At 43.2% G+C, this 20,056-nt stretch overlaps 1 protein-coding gene across 1 annotated transcript in view; it reads left to right on the top strand.

Moving 5' to 3' along the window:
• The window catches only part of PELI2 (pellino E3 ubiquitin protein ligase family member 2), a 75,567-nt gene that overhangs the window by 23,345 nt on the left and 32,166 nt on the right, over window positions 1-20,056 (top strand). Inside the window, exon 2 of the mRNA XM_084519662.1 lies at window positions 1,004-1,133. Coding sequence (XP_084375788.1) covers window positions 1,004-1,133 — 130 coding nt within the window. The remainder of the gene's footprint in view (window positions 1-1,003; window positions 1,134-20,056) is intronic.

Genomic DNA, 20,056 nt, shown 5'->3' with positions numbered 1-20,056 from the left:
CAGCCTACTGAAATCTAGAAGTGGAATTGCAACTGTAGTCCTTCAGGGAAAAGTCAGAAAACTCTGCAGATCAGGTATGAAAGAGGCATCTGTGCAGGAAGTCCAAGCCCTGAGATAGCTTCACAGACCAGCTGCAAATTGTCAGGGATGTTACAGGTGAAGGCGCTATGATGAAAAGCGCTTGCCTTTCCTAAATCTTTGGGAAAATGTGATTTCTTTGGGAGGGGGAAATGTGATTTCTGTGCTTATGCACTGCAAAGAAACTTTGGTTGGTTCCTTCCCTGGAGAAGGAATTATCCCCTTGAGGCTTAATGCTTCTCTGAATAACTTATCCACTGGGGCTCTGTCCTGGGAGAGATGAAAGAAGTGGTGAAGGCTACTGTGTTACACCTGATAAAGGCTGTTGTTAACAAGTCCTCAAATAGCCACATAAATTAATAACACTCATGTCCTCCTTTCTTAATAATAAATGAAACCTTTATGATTAGATTTTAAAAAATCCTATGTGGCTAGACTAAAATTCCATTTCATTTACTTTGAATTGCCCCTAAATTGTGTGTGTTTTTTTTTCCAAATCACGCCTTTTCTTCCACTTGTCTTCCATGAGCTTCCACTTCTTCTTATGTGAGCTGTGGGGAGGGGAATGGTAGGGTAAATGAGTTTTTCAAACTCCCCACGTCATGAAATTGCAGAAAAGATTTAGAACTTGCTCTTCCAAATTCCTTTAATTCTAGAGGTGAAGAACTATTTTTGTGGCCGAACAGCTCACTATCATTTGTAGTTGGTGACCTTATTAGTGATGAGTAAAACTTCAACCATTGGCAGGAAAGGAATGTTGGAAGGCCCATAGTAATTTAGGAAGCAAAGCTTACTATGGCTGTTACATGTTTTATAACCACATCCTTGAAATCATCAGGATATCACGACCAAATTGCTGCTTTCCTTTTCTGTATTCTAAATTGCTGATGTTTATTTAAATGACAAACTCTTTGTTTCATTCTAGGTATAATGGCTCCCTCCCTAATGGTGACAGAGGACGCAGGAAAAGCAGATTCGCCCTTTATAAACGACCTAAGGCAAATGGAGTTAAGCCCAGCACTGTTCACGTGATTTCTACTCCTCAAGCATCTAAGGTATGCAGCAGTGAGACATATTTTATTTTTCTAGTGATCCTGGGTTGGGAACAACTCATGCATCACAGCTGCCTGATTTACCTTGCTGTTGGCTCATTCTGTGGCAGTCAGGTACTTGTTCTGATGAAAAGTCTGCACTGGATTTTCTTTCTAGAGATGTGTATCTTTAATCCAGTTACTTATTTAAAATAGTCTTTAACCTCAGGTATGAGTTAATCTGACCCTCCTGCCCTTGTTCAGAAAGCTGATGGATTTATCCGAGTCATAGAATAGTCATGTGATGCAAATACAAGTAGTACTTATTCCTTTTTCACTGGAGTGTAGGATTGTTGTGTGTTTCCTCTTCAGGAAGATAACTGAAATTGTGTTTTTAAACAAATAAAAAAAAAACCAAAAAACGAATGGTGATCACTATATGCCATTCGTTTTTGTTGCTAATAATATTGTGCATTTTTTCACCTGAGGCCTAGGGTAGGGAAAGAAGGAAAAGCATTACACTAAATATGTTAACATAGTAACTTATTAACATATAGAATTGTCTTGGTTAAAGTTCTGTTGGTAGAATGCATTTCATGGTGCAAAAAGTCATCTTAACCTCTCTCAAACCATTTCTGCCAGAAGCCAAAAGTAGCTAGACCTTTGGTCAAACCGGAGGTCAGTCCTCTGGTGACCCTCACAAAAATGGATGGTTTATACAGGATATATACATCAGATTCCTAAAATGTGTATCGGGGAGAGGGACACCATACTCTGATCTCCTAAGTGTGCTTTCTAACGTGGTTAAGAGAAGAGAATTGTTTAATGCATAGTATATGTTGTTTTCTTTCATAATACATACCACAGATAGTGCCTACCCAAGCATATCAAAATGTACTATATCAGGGTGTTTTTTTTTCAAGACTTTATAGGGCCTGCATAGTGTAGATGAATATGTAGTCTTTCAGGCTTGTGTAAGTATTTTTCAGCATTCATATTCTTAAAATAAAAGTATTGGTGAGTTGAATCTTCCTGATGAAATCAACTTTCGAAATAGGCCTGTATTATCTGTGTGTATGTTGGCAACCCTGGTTTGTTTCTTAAAATTTAATAAATTTAAAAAAAAACACACGTTTCACATAGTTGATGGAAATGTACACATACTTGCACTGGATAATCTTAAGCATTTGGACTTCAGATAGTATTTTGGCATTTGATTTTCAAAATATTTAAACACCTGACAGACACCACAAGGTATCTGGTTAATGTACATCTGCTTTGTTATTGTAGTGCAGATAAAATATGTGCTGTACAAATTAATGTCCTTATAAAGATAGCATAGGGCCTGAAACGTTGAAGTGTTTCCTTCGAGGATCTGGATTCAGGTGGCTGTCAGGTTGAATGTATTCTTTTGCACTTTATCTGAACCCTTATAAAAGAGCTTTTGTGTATTTATACTGTTGTCTGGGGCAAGGCTGGTGGATGTGTGCCAGCACAGTGGTGCAGTGGATTTCAGCTAGTGTTCTTTCAGATGCACAGAAATGACATTTACATTTTAAAACACTTTTTTCTTAGGCTTTTCTGACATCCTAGACACCGGAGCCTAAATCTGTTTTTCCAGGAATGGCTTCTGCACACAACTGCTGTAAATGATTCCAGAAATGCAGGGAATTACAGAATAGACAGTGAGATGCTTTGTTCTTGGAAAATAATGTGCAACTTGACCTTAAAAAAAAATCTTTGTTCTGCTCTCAATCTTTCAGTTTAATTCTTGTTCAGGGAAGAAAAAAAAACAGTGGGAACATGTACTGCACAGGATATTACAAGTTTCCTCCCTTTACATGCTCCCTTGTAACTTTTCAGATATGAGTTCTCCGCTTTACTTTGCTTGTTTGTCGCTGTGTGAACTGGATCTTTGAGTAGAAAGAAACACGGTATTCCTGGGCTACTGATACTTTTCTTGGTGGTGGATAAAGCTCCGTCTCCATCTGTTTTGTCACTGCTGTGGCGTGGATCCTTGAATGCTCTGCCTCGCTGGTTTCGTGCTAATTCTGTTAATGCAGCAGCTCCAGCACTGTTGACTGTCACCAATCCTAAGTTAGCGTGTCAGCTTGAAAACTGCAATAGATCATAAGAGCGTGCTTGTCATGTTCCATTGTCCCTGCTATGCAGGTGTCAAGGACAGCTGGAATAGCAATGGTTTCAACAGTAAATTTAGCTGGGATAATTGTGTATGAATCAGTGCCTTTTGTTTTTTCCCCTGGAGTGCTTGTTTTTTGCCACTCTGCCTTCTGGAGGTGCTGAAGAAGATAATTTGGAGTTGTTTGGCCTCCTGAGGATGTATGGGGGGAAAGCACTACGTGGGGTAATAAGTCACAAGGTTTTTCAGAGTACTGAAATCATGCATACATATTTTCAATGTTACAGACTTCAGAAACTATTTTATTAACTCTGTGCTTAGGCACCATTCAGGAATTTTCTAGTGTCATTCCTCTCCAAGGCTCCGGCCATTTGTTTGAGGCAGACTTTTCCAGCAGGGCCAAAATTCGTTGTATTGTAAGAAAACTCTTAGGCTTGTGATATATGACTATCAAAATCATCAAGTCACAAAGCAGTGTGTCCTCACTCTTCTTAAAACTTGAATGTAGAACAGGAAGGGCCATTAGTTACACTGCTTGGATCTCCTGATGAAGAGGAAGTCTGTCACCAGGTATGATCGTATGAGCCATAAAAACCTTCTGTAACTACTCAAATCCTAGGTGTGAGTTTGTTCATAGCTCATCATGGCATCGTTAGAATTGCTGGGTTTTATTTTCAAGCTTGTGAAAGCAGCAGTGAATAAACTCAACCAAACAAAAAGCCTTTAATTTTGTTAGTGTTTTTCTTTATTTGGTTGAGTTTAACTGTTGCTTCCACATACGATAGTTAATGCCATGTAACTCGGATCTCTGTCTGCTGGTGTATGATAGAGTTACAGGCTTTACTTGGGCAGAAAGTTCCCAATGACTGTGGAACTTCATGAAAAGTTACATCCCCCCTCACTACAATGAGCTGGGAATGATGAGATGTTAATGTGGAGTTTACTGGGTTTCTTGTTTTTTTTTTTTTCTTTGTTTTGTGGGTGGGTGTTATTTTTCATCTGGCGTATATAAGTATGTGTGTCTGGTAAGGAAAGAGGGGAAAGAGGTGTCTGGCTGAAAAGAAAAATGGCTTAGAACAATGTTTGAGGACGGTATGTCTGTCTCACCGATCTGAAGTGGGTGACTAATACGCCCTTTCTCAATAAGACTGATCCCATTTTCTGCCAAGCAGAGATGTGCATCTTCCCATACGCATCCAACCCGCTGGTTCAGCGGGCTGTTAGGTTAATGCTTTCCCCCTGTGCAAGCTCCTCTTTCCTCCTCATCACAGCCAGCACGAGCTCCTTGTTGGCTGCTGCTGCCTGCAGCTCTCCTGGCACGGTGGGAGACGACTCCTCCAGCTCTGCCCGGGTATGGGCTGCTGGCACCTGGCACCAGCAGTGCGGTTACTGCTGATACCGAATGCCCAAGTGATGTCATTGCCCACGGCCAGTTATTTCTGCATTTAGGTTTCTTTACGGGTTTCTAATGCTTTGGAACCGCTTTCATGGGTGTGTAGGTTAGAAAAATGCAGCGCTTCATGCGCTCGAGTTACTCCAAGTATGCCTTTTGGAGATGTGAATTGTGCACGGGGCTGAAGTGGTTGACATTAGCCCTCCAGGTTTCCCTAGGATTACTCTGTAAGCATGAATGAATTCTATGGTATCAGTATATAGGAATTAACTATAACTACAGTAGCTGCTTACTTGCTACGTGAGACCTTCCAGTGCATTTTACTCAATGGACAGGAAAATATAACCAGCAAGTACTAGAAATACTCCTTTATAACAAGCTGTTGTGTTTTGATACCCAAGCTTTCTTGTTGGATATTAATGCTGACTTGATAGCAGATTGCAAATGTCCTTTGAATTGCTGCAGAGTACAAAATAAAAAATAAATCTACCTTTAATATGCTTTTTGTGGAGGTACAACTTGGTATTGTCTGCCTTGGGATAAAAGTTTTCCTTTGGTAACCTGTGGTAGATAAAGACAATGTATTTTTCCCCTAAGAAATTACTGTTTCAAGCTGACTGGGAAAGATCTTTCTGACTTCAAGTCCAATTACCTGCCGAGTTGGCTTCTGCCTTGTGCTATCACAACAGCAGCTTGTATAGTCACTGGCTGGGTGCCTGCAGCTCACGTCGAGCTTCATGCTGCTACTGGAAAAGAACAAAATGCAGCCATACGAGTAATTATCGGGTCGGGGAGAGAGCTGCAGAGTGTGCTTTGAGTGACTGGAGAAAAGGAACGCGTGGGATTCTTGTGATTAGTTATCTCATGCAGATTATTGCACGTGCTTTGATGTGCTCTGGGAATTCTGAGCAAAAAGGCCCCGGATCCTTTTGCAGCTTTTGGTGCTGCTTCAGGATGAGAGCTGTAGAGCTCGGCTGCTGGAAGGGGGCACGCTCTGTCCGTGGCTCATCTCTTTCATCTTGGGCTTATTTTTGGTGTAATCAGTTCATGGAGCACCAACTTGTTCTAAAGTCAGTTAATCACATGTATCTTGAAAGTCCAGAGTTGTGCAGAGGCGTGTGAAGCCCCCACCCCTTTGCTCTGGAAAGCAGTAGGGAATGGGTAAGCAGAAGAAAATGGTTAGACCCATTTCATTAGTGTGGCTTAATAAATAACTGTTACTTTGTTTGATGCTCTCCTTCCGAGGCTTTTGGGACCTATTGAACAGAACGCATGTCAAAGGTTTTGGAAAATCACTTTACAATGTTTTCTAACAAAAACCAGATGCTTGGTGAAGGAAGGGGAATTAAAATTGCTGAGGACTACAATTACTTTTTTTATGACTTAACATTGTTTTTCTTTTTCGTGCTCTCCCTTCAGAGGGCAGACAAAAGATCAGAAAACGCTTTCCTTGTAAACTGTTTAAACTCCATCTGCTATAAATCAAGACTTCGAGGAGACTCTTCTTGAATTTAAGTGTCCTTTGGAAGTGGAAGAAGGAAGCGCTGAAGGTGTGCTGTGTGTTGTGTTTCCCCCAGGCACTTCCATTTCATTTTCCATAGGGAGCCAGGCTGTATCCTGCCACAGCACAATCAGGTCACAACTTCCCTCACCCTGTCAGAAATAACCTGGGGGATTTCAGCCTCGTGGAACTGGATAGCTTGGTGAGCTAGAGGCTGTGCATCCCAGGTGAGCTTCAAGTCTGTCCATACCCCAGCACATAAACACCGCTGTCCCTGATTTAAAGCGGAAGGTTTTGGACCATCTGGTGTGGTGGTGAAGCTTCATCCTGTTACACTTCCTTTATTCATGCTTTGAATTGCCTGGAATGGATCTGCTCGTAGAGGTACATGGGCTGGTCTTAGCTTGGGAGAACCTGAAAGCTTGGGAGAACCTGAGGCTGAGGTGTGTGGTGCTGCTCCTTGAGCTTTCTGTAGGAGAAGACACATCGCTGCAAGTTGGCATCATGAAGTGAGAACCTCCCCAGCGTGCTACAGATAATAAAAACCTGCTGGTGTGTTCCAGGGTTTGGTTTGGCTGTGCTGCAGCACGATTACGAACAGCCTGGTGCCTGCATACAACCGCTAGCAGCACCTGGGACTGGGAGCATCTCTGCTACAGGAATTCCCAGCTTCTGTTTTGGAAACTTGCTGCTTCACCTCTGTCATGGGGGGACTTTACACAGACCTGAAGCGCAACTTACATGTTAGGTTTTAACTGCAGAGCACCCACAGGGAGAGACGGTTGGATCCTAGGATGTGCAGAGCATGGATTTATGGCATGTGTTACGCAGAGAGCCTGTCCTTGCCTGAGATGTGTACCGCAGAGCTAAGACAGATGTTCTGGCACTGTGAAGAAGCGGACGGCCGCCTGCATGCTGTTCTTGTGTTACCATCTTTCAGGGAAATTGAAGGTTCCTGGAGCATTTGTTGCTGATATGTGCATAGGTGGTTTCATGTTCAGAAGCAGAAGCAGTGAAAAGAGGAGCACGCAGCCAATAATGGATGTCTTGTGGTTGTTTTTTTTTTTTCTGGTAACCCAAACTGTAGTGTCTCGGGGAAATTGCCTTAAATGGGTAAAGCCCTGTATTTTGGAAAAAGGAGGTAGCGTGTACTCAGTCACAGCAGCACGGAGCAGCTGTCCTGGAGCAGAGGAGCTGGAACCACATCAAACAGTAGATGAGACTCCTGTGTGCTACGGGTCTGTTGAGAGGAGCAATTATTTGGGAAACACAGGAAGCGATTGAAGCCTCGTGGGCCAACAGAAACTTTTCAAAGAAACAAAGCGCTGCTATTCCTGCTTTACGAATTGGAAAATATGTATTTTCCAGAGGGCTTTGAGCTTTTGTTGATGGAAAGAACAAAATCTAAGTTTCTTTTTGGGGGGTGTCTTATGACATCTGCAAAAGGAGCAATTAATTTCATCTGTTCGCTGTCCGTGCTAGAGGGGTGACTGAATTTTGAGGCTACAGGATTCCTGTTTCTGCTGTTTGTAGGTCTGTGAGAAGCGTTTATGCTTTATTTTAGATGTAGGACTGCTTCGTTTTGGGGTTCTGCAGCTTTCTTTCTACTCAACACCAAGGATCTCACAAAGATTTTAGAGGGAAAATGGGGAGTACTTGATCAGGAGGATCACTTTAGAGGGGATGTAGCCATAGCCAAGTCCTTACGATAACGCTTCATTCATTGAATGCTCCAAGCTCTTCAGCGTTTACAAAAATAATCTGTGTTTGGAGGTCACAGGAGCAACTCAGCATTCCTTAGCACCAAGGGTTTGCTTCCACAAGGTCATAATCTTTTTTGGATCGTCCCATGAGCTGGTCTTCTGTGGAAACCATCTTGTGGAGCCTTGGTTCCACACCACACCTCGTACCTACCTGACCTCCTCGTGAGACCGTGTGTGTGCTGTGTACAGACTCGCCTTGAAATTCTGCCGATGTCTCCTGGCCGCCGTGATTCTGCCAGTACTTCAGGAACTTCAGGACTCTGCAGATGCCTGCTGTGAGATAATGTGCGTGGTAATATATACTTTGGCCTTCTAATTCGGTAACAGCAGATGCCTATCGCTCTGACTCGAGGAAGCTAATTATAGGCCCAGCACTGCCAGCTCGCTCGGTGCTGCAGTACTCAGTTTTCCTCCAACTCTCCATCAGTGTGAGTTCTGAGTCCTCTTTCCTCCACGGAGCTCACCACAACCAGGGAGTGATGGATGATCTCTTTTTGATATTGGCAGGCAAGGAGAGGTATTGCTCCCTGTCAGGCTGAGAAACTGGGTTTGGTGCACTGAAGTCGGGCTTGCATTTCCTCCCCCTAAAACTCTCACTCTGATTATTGTCCTGGCATTTCCCTGGCTGCTCGTGGAATGGGACCAGTGTCTTAACCGTGATCTGTCTTGGGCTGGACTTATTCTGAGGTGCTGCTCTCTCTGCCTTGGATGTTGACTCTGGGAGCAAGATTTCCCTGGGAATCGTTCCTGTTTTCTAGGTTTAAGATACTGAGATGCTTTTCTTCTCCCTCTTCTCTCCTCCAGGACAGGGAAAGGAGAAACAAACATAGCTCTGATTTACTTATTTTCGACGTGGCTCCCCTGTGACCAAAGGTACTCTGGTTCCTCAGCTGCAGAATTGGTTCTCCTCTCAGGCCTCTCAGCTGATGGATGATTAGATGACAAAGCATCCCCAGTTTGCAACTTGAATAGCTCTTGTGTCTGAAACAGGAGCGCTCAGCTTTGGTTAAGGATGCCCTCAAGAGCAGGGGAATGTGAAAAGAACACTTAAACTCCTCCTGGTGATAAAGACCAGGTTTTATGCTTGCTCTGCAGCAAGGCAAACTTCTATTTTTATTGCCAGTTAATCTCAAATTCAGTTCAGTTTAACTGAGGAGATGGCGTCTTTTGCAGGCCCAGACTTCTGGGGATCAGGACTTCATGGGGCCAGAGTTATGCTGTTTTCTCATTGTCAAGAGTAAATTCATGGGATCAGACACTCCCCAAAACTGTCCAAAGGTTTTGTGATAGTGATTTGTGTGATATTCCCATAGCTGCGTTAAGACTGTTGTGGATTCTGTGCGTTCAGAATGGTTCAGTTCCTGGAATCAGCCTCAGTGGTACCATCGTAAGGTAACACTGTTCCCAAAATATGGGATCCTAGAGTCATTTAGGCTGGCAGAGACCTTCAAGATCATCAAGTCTACCTTGATCAACAGTCTACCTGACCTACCAAGTCCCATGACTAAGCCCTCTCCCTACATCTCGATGCCATGTCCCCACATCTCTTCAGTGCCTCCAGGGTTGGGGACCTCACTGCTTCCCTGGGCAGCCTGTTCTTGTGCTTGATGCTTTTTCCATGAAGAAATTCCTTCTGATGTCCAAGGCCACTGGCCTTCCTGACCACCTGGGCACACCACTGGCTCATGTTCAATCCTAGATGTTCCTGTTTATGTCTAGATGCAGCACCTGAGCAAAGCTGTCCTTCAGCCCTTTGAACCGTGGAGCCTGAGAGCCTTTTCCCCACAACTGGGTCTCCACCTCGTCTTGCTTGGAGCCTCACTGGATGGAGGGACGTAAGCTGATGGCACAGATAAAAACCGACCTCTCTTTGAAGCTCTTCCCTTTGCAGCATTCTGTCTGTGCATCTGTTTAACACGCAGTCTCCTTCAGAGCCCAGGATTCCAGCGGAGGTAATTAAGGAGATGATGTGGTTAGGAAAAAGGGAGGGAAGGGTATATAGTTTTCAGCTTGAGGTTTGAGAGTGGTGGCGAGTGTTACTGAAGCAAAAATTCTTTTATCTGTGTTGCATGAATGCCAATAAAGTGCACGAATGGTCAAAAGATCTTCAGCAATAACGATCGGATTTCTTTAGGTAGGATTTCTTGGTGTTCACATTTGATGGTACTACTTCATATATCAAAGCTTTGTTTTTTAGGTTTCTACCAGAGCAGGTTGGGAGGAAATGTTGAATGGGACAAGGAATGACTGCAAACCCACAAAACTTGCAGGATGACTGAAACAAACCTGGGGTGGGCTTTATGGGTTGCTTTTGATGCTGGTCATCACAGTGAGTCTTTTGTCTGAATTTTATAATATTAAGACATGCAGAAACGTTCTCCTCCTTTGCTCTGTGTTTTTGTATGCTAGCATTTAGTCTTCCACACCAGTTTCTCCCTGCTTCAGCCCACCAAAGAATCCTCCAGTGCTGCGGGTCAGCAATAAGGCAGTGCCTTGGTGGTCCAGGTGGGAGGCAGGCAGGAACAAAGCTGACCTCACTTCAGCACGGGCAGCTGCTCTTATTTTGTTCCAAATGAAAAACTGGCTTCGGAAAGCTGGATTGCAAAACTAATAGCTCATAAAGTGTTCTTCCTAACTTCTCCCTCCCCCTCAAAGCTTTCTCGTATTCTTCTGTGGCGTTTAATCACAGAAATGACTCCATTGCTGTTGTAGTGTAATAAAATAAGCTGTAAGTCAAAATGTTGGCACTTTATTGCAGAGACTGCCCCTGTTCTCTTAAAATGTCACTCATACAATCCTGACTGTAACTGAGAAGGACCAGCTATGGTTTACTTGTAAAGTATATTTTTGTTCTTCAACATAACATTTGAGTATCCTTGTACTAGAGTGGCACATAGTGCGAGAGCTGCGAGTATTACATGCCTCGTGTGATGCGTGTAAAAGCACAGGACTCTTCCTGGGGAACTTCTTTTTCCTGGGAAATGATGAAGAATTTCACAGAGGAAGAGTTGCAGATCAGAATTCCCTTGGATGTTTACATTTACTAAAGATCTCGAGTAGATTGTGAAAAATCTGTCTCTTGAGTCACAGTAGCTCCATTCATTAACTTGAAATCTTTTTCCAGAAGTGTTTCTGTGAAATATCTGTGTAATGTGCAGATGTAGATGGTGCCATGTATGTTTAGCATAGTTTTTTTTGTAAGCTGCTTTTATGGCTTTTGCTGTAGAAATATTTTAGGGATGTGAGAAAAAAATGGAAGTGTTCCAATCATTTCTTAAATAATACTGCTTAAAAAAGAAAGCACTCAAATAATTTTTTAAATAATACTGCTTTCTTTTTTTTTTTTTTTTGACAGAAAGGATTCATGGCTTTCAATCAATGGAAATAAAACTTGTAAAATTTGGGTAGAGGGCTATTTAACTTTAAACAGGAGTATATGCTCGTTGTTTGACCTACAGTAGCGTACTTTGTTCCAGTACTGGATGTCAGACAAAACCCCTTTACAACCTAACAGTTAAATCCTTTGGCAGAAAGCTTTTCTTCCTGTTTGCTGCAGGGCTTTAATTCCAGACGTTCAAGTTCAGAAGGCTTTTTCGCAAGGACTGGGCTTGAGGAACATCCCCAAATCCTGACAGATCAGTTTGCTCCTCCCACGTGTTCGTAGCATCCAAACTTAAATTCTAATCCATGTTGCTCAAGATTAATAATCTGTTTTTTGGTATCTGCATACTTCCTGCTGTCCTGTCTGCTTTCATTTCAGTTTGCCTCATTTTGTGGCTCTGCTCACTGGATATAAATTTCTGACTTGAAACACTGTCCAGGGCTTTGGAAATCAACATTTGTGCGATCGCGGTGGTGAAGTGGAGGCGTTTCATCACTTAATCAAGAGATGAAACCTTTTAGGAGGAATTTCGTCTTCCTGCAGTCATGTCCTCTTCCAGATGAAGATTTTATTGTCAAGATGAAGTAGGACCCTGACTTTTCTCTGACTGGATAAACACTCAATTCTGTAGAAAATAATTTAATCAAACTTTAGGCATAATGGTGGCTGTGTGCAGGTATGTATATATGAATACCAAATACTGATGACAAGGGAACACCATCCTATACCGTGACCGAATGAATGTACTGAGGCTTTTTTAGACTGAAGTAGTAATTTGTTTTTACTTCGTGACAATGAAGGTAACCACGTGTAGCTTTAGAAGCACTCAAATGCATGCTTTGAAAGGGGAGTGCAGAGACATCTTCCTAGGTCAAAGGTTTAGATGGCTTCAAACAAATCATTTAAAAAAAAAAAAAAAAAGGAATGTAACAAGCAGTGTATCTGCCTCAGGTAGGATTGCAGGCTATGCAAATACTGAGAAATGATAGTTCTGCCTCAACAAGCAGACATCACAGCTTTCACGAAGCAGTAATCCTGCCTGTTCCAGCCTGGCACGCAGTGCGTAGCTCCAGTGTTGGTGGCAGGGCGTTATTGGTGTATTAACTGATCCGATACCCAACTATCTCGCTCCCAGCTGTAAGCGTATCAGCCCTGCCTAGGACTGCTCTGAATAAGCCACTGTGAGCTAGATAAAGACAAAACACTGCAGCAGCGCTCAGAGGTAGGTACAATGGAGGTAGTCCAGTGTTTCATCAGCCTACCTCCTGCTTGTGGAGGTGATTTGGGGTGTTGGGGTTGTTGTTTCTGATGCTCACGCCTGCGTTGACACTTGCTGCACGTGGAGATGCCCAAGCCTGAGCTGGTGCAGTATGAGTTGCTGTCTCAGTGAAGGAGGCTCGGCCAAGCTGTTTTACAGCAAGCTTTGGTCAAGGCTCCTCTGGCTCAGTAGCAGTTCAGACATCAGGTACGTGAGGAAGGTCGTTTCAATTCACCTGTTGTAATCTCAGGCTTAGCCACAACTGAAGGTGGCTCCAGAAGGAACTTGAGCAAGTTTGGGTGCAGTGGCTGCCGGACATTCTGGGGAGCCTCGTGCAATCTGTTGTCTTTCAGTGGATGGTCTGCCAAATAATCAAGGAACATCTGCAGTCTTTTTTTTTTTTCCACGTACTCCTGCCGTGATTCAGGTTCTCCTTGTTCTGAACTCTAGGAAGGCTTCTGCAAGGAAATGTCACACCCAGAATTATTTATTAAACGTGCATAGCTGTGTTCGTGTGTAGGGCTGACTTTATTAGCCAGATGCTCTGTCCTAAATACAGTGATTTACTGGCTTTCACTGCCCTTTCATTTGGCAATTTGTGAACTGAATTATTAGCACGAGTAAAAGATGACAAATTTCAGGTGCCTCAGCTCCCTCGCTCTGGGTGATTCAAGATCTGCTTCTGTCTTGGGTTTCTCAGGCTCTGTTAACAGGAGAGAGCACTCTGTAAGGTTTGTTACAGGTACATAATGTATTTTCTGTGTCACTTGTGTAACTTTTCAGGTTGTGCATCAATGTGTATTTGAAGGACAACGAAAATAAAAGGTAGATTTTCTTTAAAAATGAAAACTTCCTCATTCCAATAGCAAGGATTTGTAGTCTCAACTCAATCGCTGTCCAGAGCGTTCCCTTTTACTTGATGTGATGCTTTGCTGCTTATGCACCCCTTTATCTTTGTTTTATTTGTGCATTACTCTGGATGCCTCACTCATCTTGTTCCCACAGTACATAACTAGTGCTGAAGGAAACTTGCAGCCGAGGCGTGGAAGCGAGCGATTTCGAGTTGTAACCCTTTTCCATGAAGCATCTCTGATGCATTTAAATCTGCTGCTTTAGTGCCAGCTGCCCACCAGCGTGGTATCAGAGCGCTTTTCCCTGCAGCCTAGTAGAAGACAGAGTGGAATGAGATTATTCTCTGATGCTAGGCTAACATAACATTGTCAACAGCAAACAACTGCGTGCAGAGCAGAGAGACTGAGAGCCTGCTGAACGTCTTGGCGTGGTCAGCACTGTATTACCCTGATTTATGGTTGTGCCTTGCTGACTGAGTATATATTGCACTTTTTACTGGGGGCGGGAAACCTTTACCTTTAAAAACAGGGTGTGTGGTTATATTGAAGTGCTTTTGGCAGAAACTGAGATCGATACCTGTCTGGGGCTGGTTGTCTTGTCGTGAAGCATGCAGTTGGGTTGGTTGTGCATGTAGACAGGGCGAAGGCTTCCTTTCTGATGTGGTGCTCTGTGCCAATCGCTGCGGAGTTGCTAGGCTGGGAGCTAGTTCCAAGGTGCCAGGATTTAAAGCATTTAAAATTTTGGGGGGTGAGGGCATATATTGCATTAAATACTTAATAACTGACATGTAGGATCTGGCTCTAACAGTTTTAAAAGAATGTACTGTCATAATTTTTTATGGCTAGATGACACAATGTGGAAATGAAGTGAAGAAGAAGCTTGCAGTTTGTCATTTCCCCTTACACATAATCTGCTGTGCATCTTCTGAAAATAAATACTATATCTAGGTAGTAATAAGCCCTTCTGCAGTTACTCTGCCTCCCAGCACACCTCCCCACTCCCATCCCCTGCCAGCTGCTTGTCTCGTGGTCCTCTACTCGGTGCTCTTTTGTCATGGTTAAAGGGTGCCAGGGGCCGTGAGGTTTTGTCCTAGTTGGCCTATTGTGGGCATCAGTGAGATGCCTTTGCCGAGCTTTTTAGAAAAATGCACTGAAAATTTTCTTCTTGGAGAGAAAAACGTCAGAACTCTACTTACAGGTTTTTAAAGAGACTTTTCCTTCTCATTTTGCATTCAATATTTAAAACACGTATGCGCCGCTCAGCGCTCACTGCTGTTTTACTGCCTTGTTGTACTGGAGTACACGAGGTAAAAAAGCAGCCTGCTCAGGAATCGAGACGTGCTGTGTCCCAGTTCTCAGCCGTACCACTAACACTTGCACCACGTCGATCCATCACTCCGTGGTGCTAGCATTTGACTATTTATTTTCCTCTTGAGCTGGCAAAACTAGACACTTGCTTTTGCCATAGCAGGTTTCTCCCCTTGTCTCTTAACACAGGCTGTGGCAGTGTAGTAACAGAAAGGGAGGGGGGTGTGTGTTGGCAGAATAGCTGCATATAATATCGTGCATAGAAGAATACTTTAATCTAAACCATAGTGATGCTTTTCTACAAATTGCTTTCTTACTCGTTTGTTTTTTAGATGACTGTGTGCATGCAAGCAGTTCTGAATGCTGCCAGTTGTGGCTGAAATCCTCAAAACCTTCCCAGAATTTCTAGTTCTGAGCCTTCCTGAATAAACAGATCTTTGTAAAGCAAGAAGTTGCAGGACTGAAGGTGATTTCCTTGCGCTGCTGCTTCTTTGTGTTTCTTTGAAGGGCGAAGGAGGATCTTGGAGTCATAAATATACTTCTGTAATCAGGGTATTAGTTACAGCAGATCGTCTTCATTTGACTGTTTTGTAGTGAAAATCACTATGTGCTTTGCCTGAGATGCACCAAAGCAAGCATTAAAAATTACACGTTACAGCTGACTTCAAGCTCCTCTGCTGTCTTTATGTTTTTCTTGGTACCGGAGCCTTTTGCTACTGAAGGGAAAAATGCAGGATACACGCTGTTCCCTCATAGCTATCATTTCCTCAAAACTATTATTTGGCTTGGAAGCCAGTCTGAGCAGAGAGTGTCAGTCATCTGCGTGTCTAGCAGCAGAACACTGATTTGTGATCTCCTGGTGTCACAAATAAAATAAGTCTTTGCAGAGCTGGACGGGATTTCAGCTTGTTTTTCCTGCAGCATTTGCACTGGAAAAGCTTCGTGGTAACAACCCAGCCTTTTTGCTCCAGGAGGCATGTCTGTCCTGTTCTCACAACTTTAACACATTGTTCTTTCACGAATGCTTTTTTCCATGAGTGCTGTGTAATTTTTGTTTGTATTTTATTTATTTTTACTTAAAAAAACACAATTGTGCATTAGAAAAAAAATCTGAACTTCCTAGCAGAAGTTCCTCAGGTTGATGTGCTGTGATACAAAGCTGCAATTACTCTTATTGTTGTATTCCCCTGGGGTGTCATTAAAGTGGCTCTTCTTCAGCTGCCTCCTTTTCCCAGCGCTGTGAAGTTCTGGATTTCAGCAGACAAAACAAATATTTCCCTGTGTAGTGTTTCACTCGTACAGATTGAACATCTAACCAATCTTTTTTTTTTTTCCTCTGTCCTTACAGCAACGGGAGAATCTGTGCAAGTTCTGGCAGACTTTCTAGTCTTTAAATCCACTTGTTTGATAGTGATACAGCAAAAGTCTCAACTGTATTGCTGCATCAATTCATTCACCAAAAGGCAGGGACAATTGCATCTCTGAAATGGCTTTCGACTGGTGTATTTCTGAAACTGCTTAATACAGTCTGACAGGTACTCGGTGCTTTAACCCCTGAAACCTTACGCTTCAACAGGTTCATGATGGGATGGTGCCTCTTTAAGCAGGCTCCCGAAGTTTTAGATTTGATAATCTCTTGCCCTGAGGGTAGGAATTTAATGCTTCAGATCTTCCAGGCAATTAGTTACACATCACAGTTGTGCAGTTGTTTTCAGGTAATGCGTTATCATTTCATAATGCTTTGTAAACCTTCTTTCATTTGACAATTTTAGCTATCAAAATCAAAGTTTGAGTCTTGGAGCAAAATTCTAATGAAGATGCATTAGGTTATAGGCACCAAAACTAGCTGATGCTTGCGCTTTCCACTGTGTAAGAATATGTCAGTTCGGTGCCTGACATTTTAAGACCCTTTAAAATGATTAAACTGCATATAATTCATACTAAAATTTCATTTATGACTTCAATGACTGCTTTTTTTTTTTTTTTTTTTGCATTTTCATGGGGCATAGTTCTTTCTTTTTCCCCAATGTGTATGGTGGTATCTTTGTCAGCAATTAAGTGAAGAGTACAAGTCAGGCAAACAAATATTTAATTCCTATATATGTTTGTAGCAGTTTGGCAAAGGAACGCCTAATCATTTCAAAAGAATTTACTGAAGTCAGGATTTGCAATCTACAATGCTTTGCTTATGCCTGGAAAGTGAATGCTACCTATTGTTCGATATTTATTTTTAGAAATAGAGGTGATTAAGGGAGCTCCATCCAAAATATTTGTCTTAAGAGAGCATGTTGTGGTGAGGATGTCAATATATGGATCTGGCTCCATGCAAATCCCAGCTTGCTCAGGCTCCTGGCAAGGAGGAGAGGGGGGAAGATGTACTGTGAGCAGTGGAAACTAAACATTCTGGTGTTATACGCTGTTTTCTTCCATTTCAATGGAAGACAGGACTGTATGAAGGATGACCCTAACTTTATTGGCACCTGGGATTGTCATCTGGGTTGAAGACAACTTAAAGCACCCAAAGGACAGTCCACGGTAAGTGAGCTGAGTAACATTTGTGAGAAACGCATTCAGCAGGTTCCAGTCCAGAGAAATTCCTTCGGTGCCTACAGAATAATGCAAGGAATCTCTGCAGATCATCGCTTCAGAAGAAACTCTGTGGCATTTCTGTAATTTGCTGCGGATTTGCAGAAATGGAGTACTAACATAATAAGGGATGCTTTCAGAAAGGACATGAAGTAGGAAGGGGAAATGTGGTTCTCCAAACTACTCCGCCAAGCTGTTTGTTGAGGAGGGGGACAGGGGCACAGCGTGAATGCCATGATCTAGTTCCTCAGAGATTTCGGTGAGTTGTGCCCCTTACAGTACCTTTCCTGCAGTAAAAGTAACGAGGCATTCTTTTAAGTTTATTAAGAACAGGCAGGAGCCTGGCTCTGTTTCCTTCCCAAAGGCAGGTGGGGATGATAAAGCTTGCACAGCACCTCTGCAGTGTCGTTTCATCTCTGTTTGCAAGCGTGTGTTGTTTGTATTTGGGGAAAAAAAGCAGAACATTGTGTCTGTATTCACCAGAGGCTTATAAAGCGAGTCCTAGCCTAATGAATACTAGGAAAACCACTTGTAACGGGGTGCGTTTTCAGGAATCTGAAGTGGCCAAAGAGCAAGCCAGTGCTGGCTCGGTAAGTGATTGCAGTGGGGGAATTCCTGTAGAGTTTCAGTGGTGTGCTAGGAGCACGAGAAGGTAACTGGTGTTTAGGGACTGTAGGTGCATTTGTTACAATGCCCCATCGAGGATATGGGGTATTGTGGATGCAGCTCTGTGGATAATGTGCTTTTGTCAATAATGTGCTCATTTCTGCAGCTCCTCAGCACGCAAGCCTGCCTGGTTAACGGTATCAATACCCTCCTGCATGCAGTGGGGAGCAAGTTGTGGTGGTTCAGCTGCCTTAGCTGTGCTGTTACTATGGTAAATGTAAAGAAGGGGTGGAAGGAAGCTTGCTTGTTTTTATCTGAGAGGGATGAAATAACTCCTAGCGTCCCACAGCACCGTGTGATGCTCCGAAGTGTGGATTGTGCACAGAAATGGTAGGACAGTTGATGGATAACCTGTGTGTTGTGTTTTCCTCGTTCTTTTAAGATTCTTTTTTTTTCTAATTATATGCTGGTGTGAGAAATGAAGAAGAAATGGGAAGAAGCACCATGCGGCATTAATATCTTAACCATTATCAGCTGACTATTAATTCATTTAAATCCCAAGAAATTATTAAGGAAACTTAATTTCCTGAGCCAGTTGCTAATGGGATTCCATAGAGATAAGCAATTTGCTGCCTTAAATGGACCATGTGAAATTGAAGGGGGGGAGGAGGAACCTACCCTAGCTCGACAAAGCCAGTAGCAGTTCATCTGTCAGAAGGGCAAATAATAAAGGTGGCTGCATAAAGAGCTCTGGGTGGGTTGGTGAGGTAGGTTTTCAAAAAGGAAAATGAAAAGCATGTTGGTTTTAATCCAACTATCAAAGCTAAATAGTTAGAGGCTTTGCCAGGTTCCAATCTCTTGCTGTAGGGGCTGTGTCTTGGAAACTAGGCTTTTCTGCAGTCAGTAAAAAGGGGTAAACCAGTTCTGGGCTGGGATAAAAAGGGACGTAGGGGTAAGGGAATGGCAGCATCGTATAGTCTGAGGCTGCTTAAGAAAAGTCTGTGCAGTTCTGGTGTCAGCTCTTTGAAAACATTTCAGAAAACTGAAGAGGATGCGAATAGGAGTTGCAAAAATGATATGAAGGCAGGAAAAAGAGAGAGACCGACTTGTATGGCATCAAATGAAACCCACCGGCCTAAACTAGCTGCTTTTTGAAGTCACTCACTGCGTCTGTGGAGAAACTGCCACTTGGGTGGCAGAAAGTGGCTCGCACACAGGTTTGTCTCTGAAGTGCAGCAGCTGCCTAGCGCTTTGAGCGTGCTGCTGGCACAGCGCCGGGGCTCCTTGGAGCACACTCAGCTCCGCTCGTCGGAGTGCTGAGCGCTCCTAGCTTGCAGCCACGAGCACACGGGATGCTGAAAGGCATCCTGCTCTACCAGGAGGGTCGATAACGAGAGCTAGACGCTGAAGCAGACTCCAAGTGGGAAGCTTTTTAGCTAGGGAATAGCTAACTATTGGAAGAAGCTAGCAAGGAAGATGATTTATTCCATCTTGAAGCGATCAAATTGGCTTGGGTCGGTTTTGAGGAAGATTTTAGCCAAACTACACTTATAAAACCCTCTACAAGAACAACTGGATGAAATTGGAAGATGTCTGGTATGGGGAAAATTGGAGCTGGCTTGAAGATAAATTTTTAGATATAAATTTAAAACTCTGAGTTAGTTAATATTGATTTATCCAGGAGAGCCCTTAAGTGCGCCAAGGTATCTGGTTGCTCTAAAGCAGGTGTTTGCTGTTTTCTTTGAAGTCTGTTTTTGGGGGGAATAAGTCATACCACAGAAACTGTAGTGTTGTCTTTGGTGATGGAAGATGCTCCTGTGGGTTAAAGCACGCACCGCTGGCATTCCGTGAAGCTGGATGTGGAGGGTAAAGGATGCCATAAAAACAAATTAGGGGTGGCTGTGAGTGAGTGCCAAACCTGAGGCTTTTTTTTTTCAGGTGTAGAAAATAATAGTGCTGGGCTGGGGGGGAGTAATATGTGTGCACAATGGGGATGGAAAACCTGGGGAGCTTTAGTCTTGGAAGATTAAAGGACGCTGCTGGCTTTATAGCCCAGATGTGATTTGTTGGTTCAGCTCTGTCTGCGGAGGCATCGTATTGCAGGGAAGGAGGTGAAAGCCTGTGCCTGCGTGGATGTGGAGGAAGAGTCTCAGCTGTTG

The sequence above is a fragment of the Aythya ferina genome (genome assembly GCF_964211825.1).
Source record: "Aythya ferina genome assembly, chromosome: 5".
Lineage (NCBI taxonomy): Eukaryota > Metazoa > Chordata > Aves > Anseriformes > Anatidae > Aythya > Aythya ferina.
This window is presented reverse-complemented; position numbering and strand designations above follow the sequence as displayed.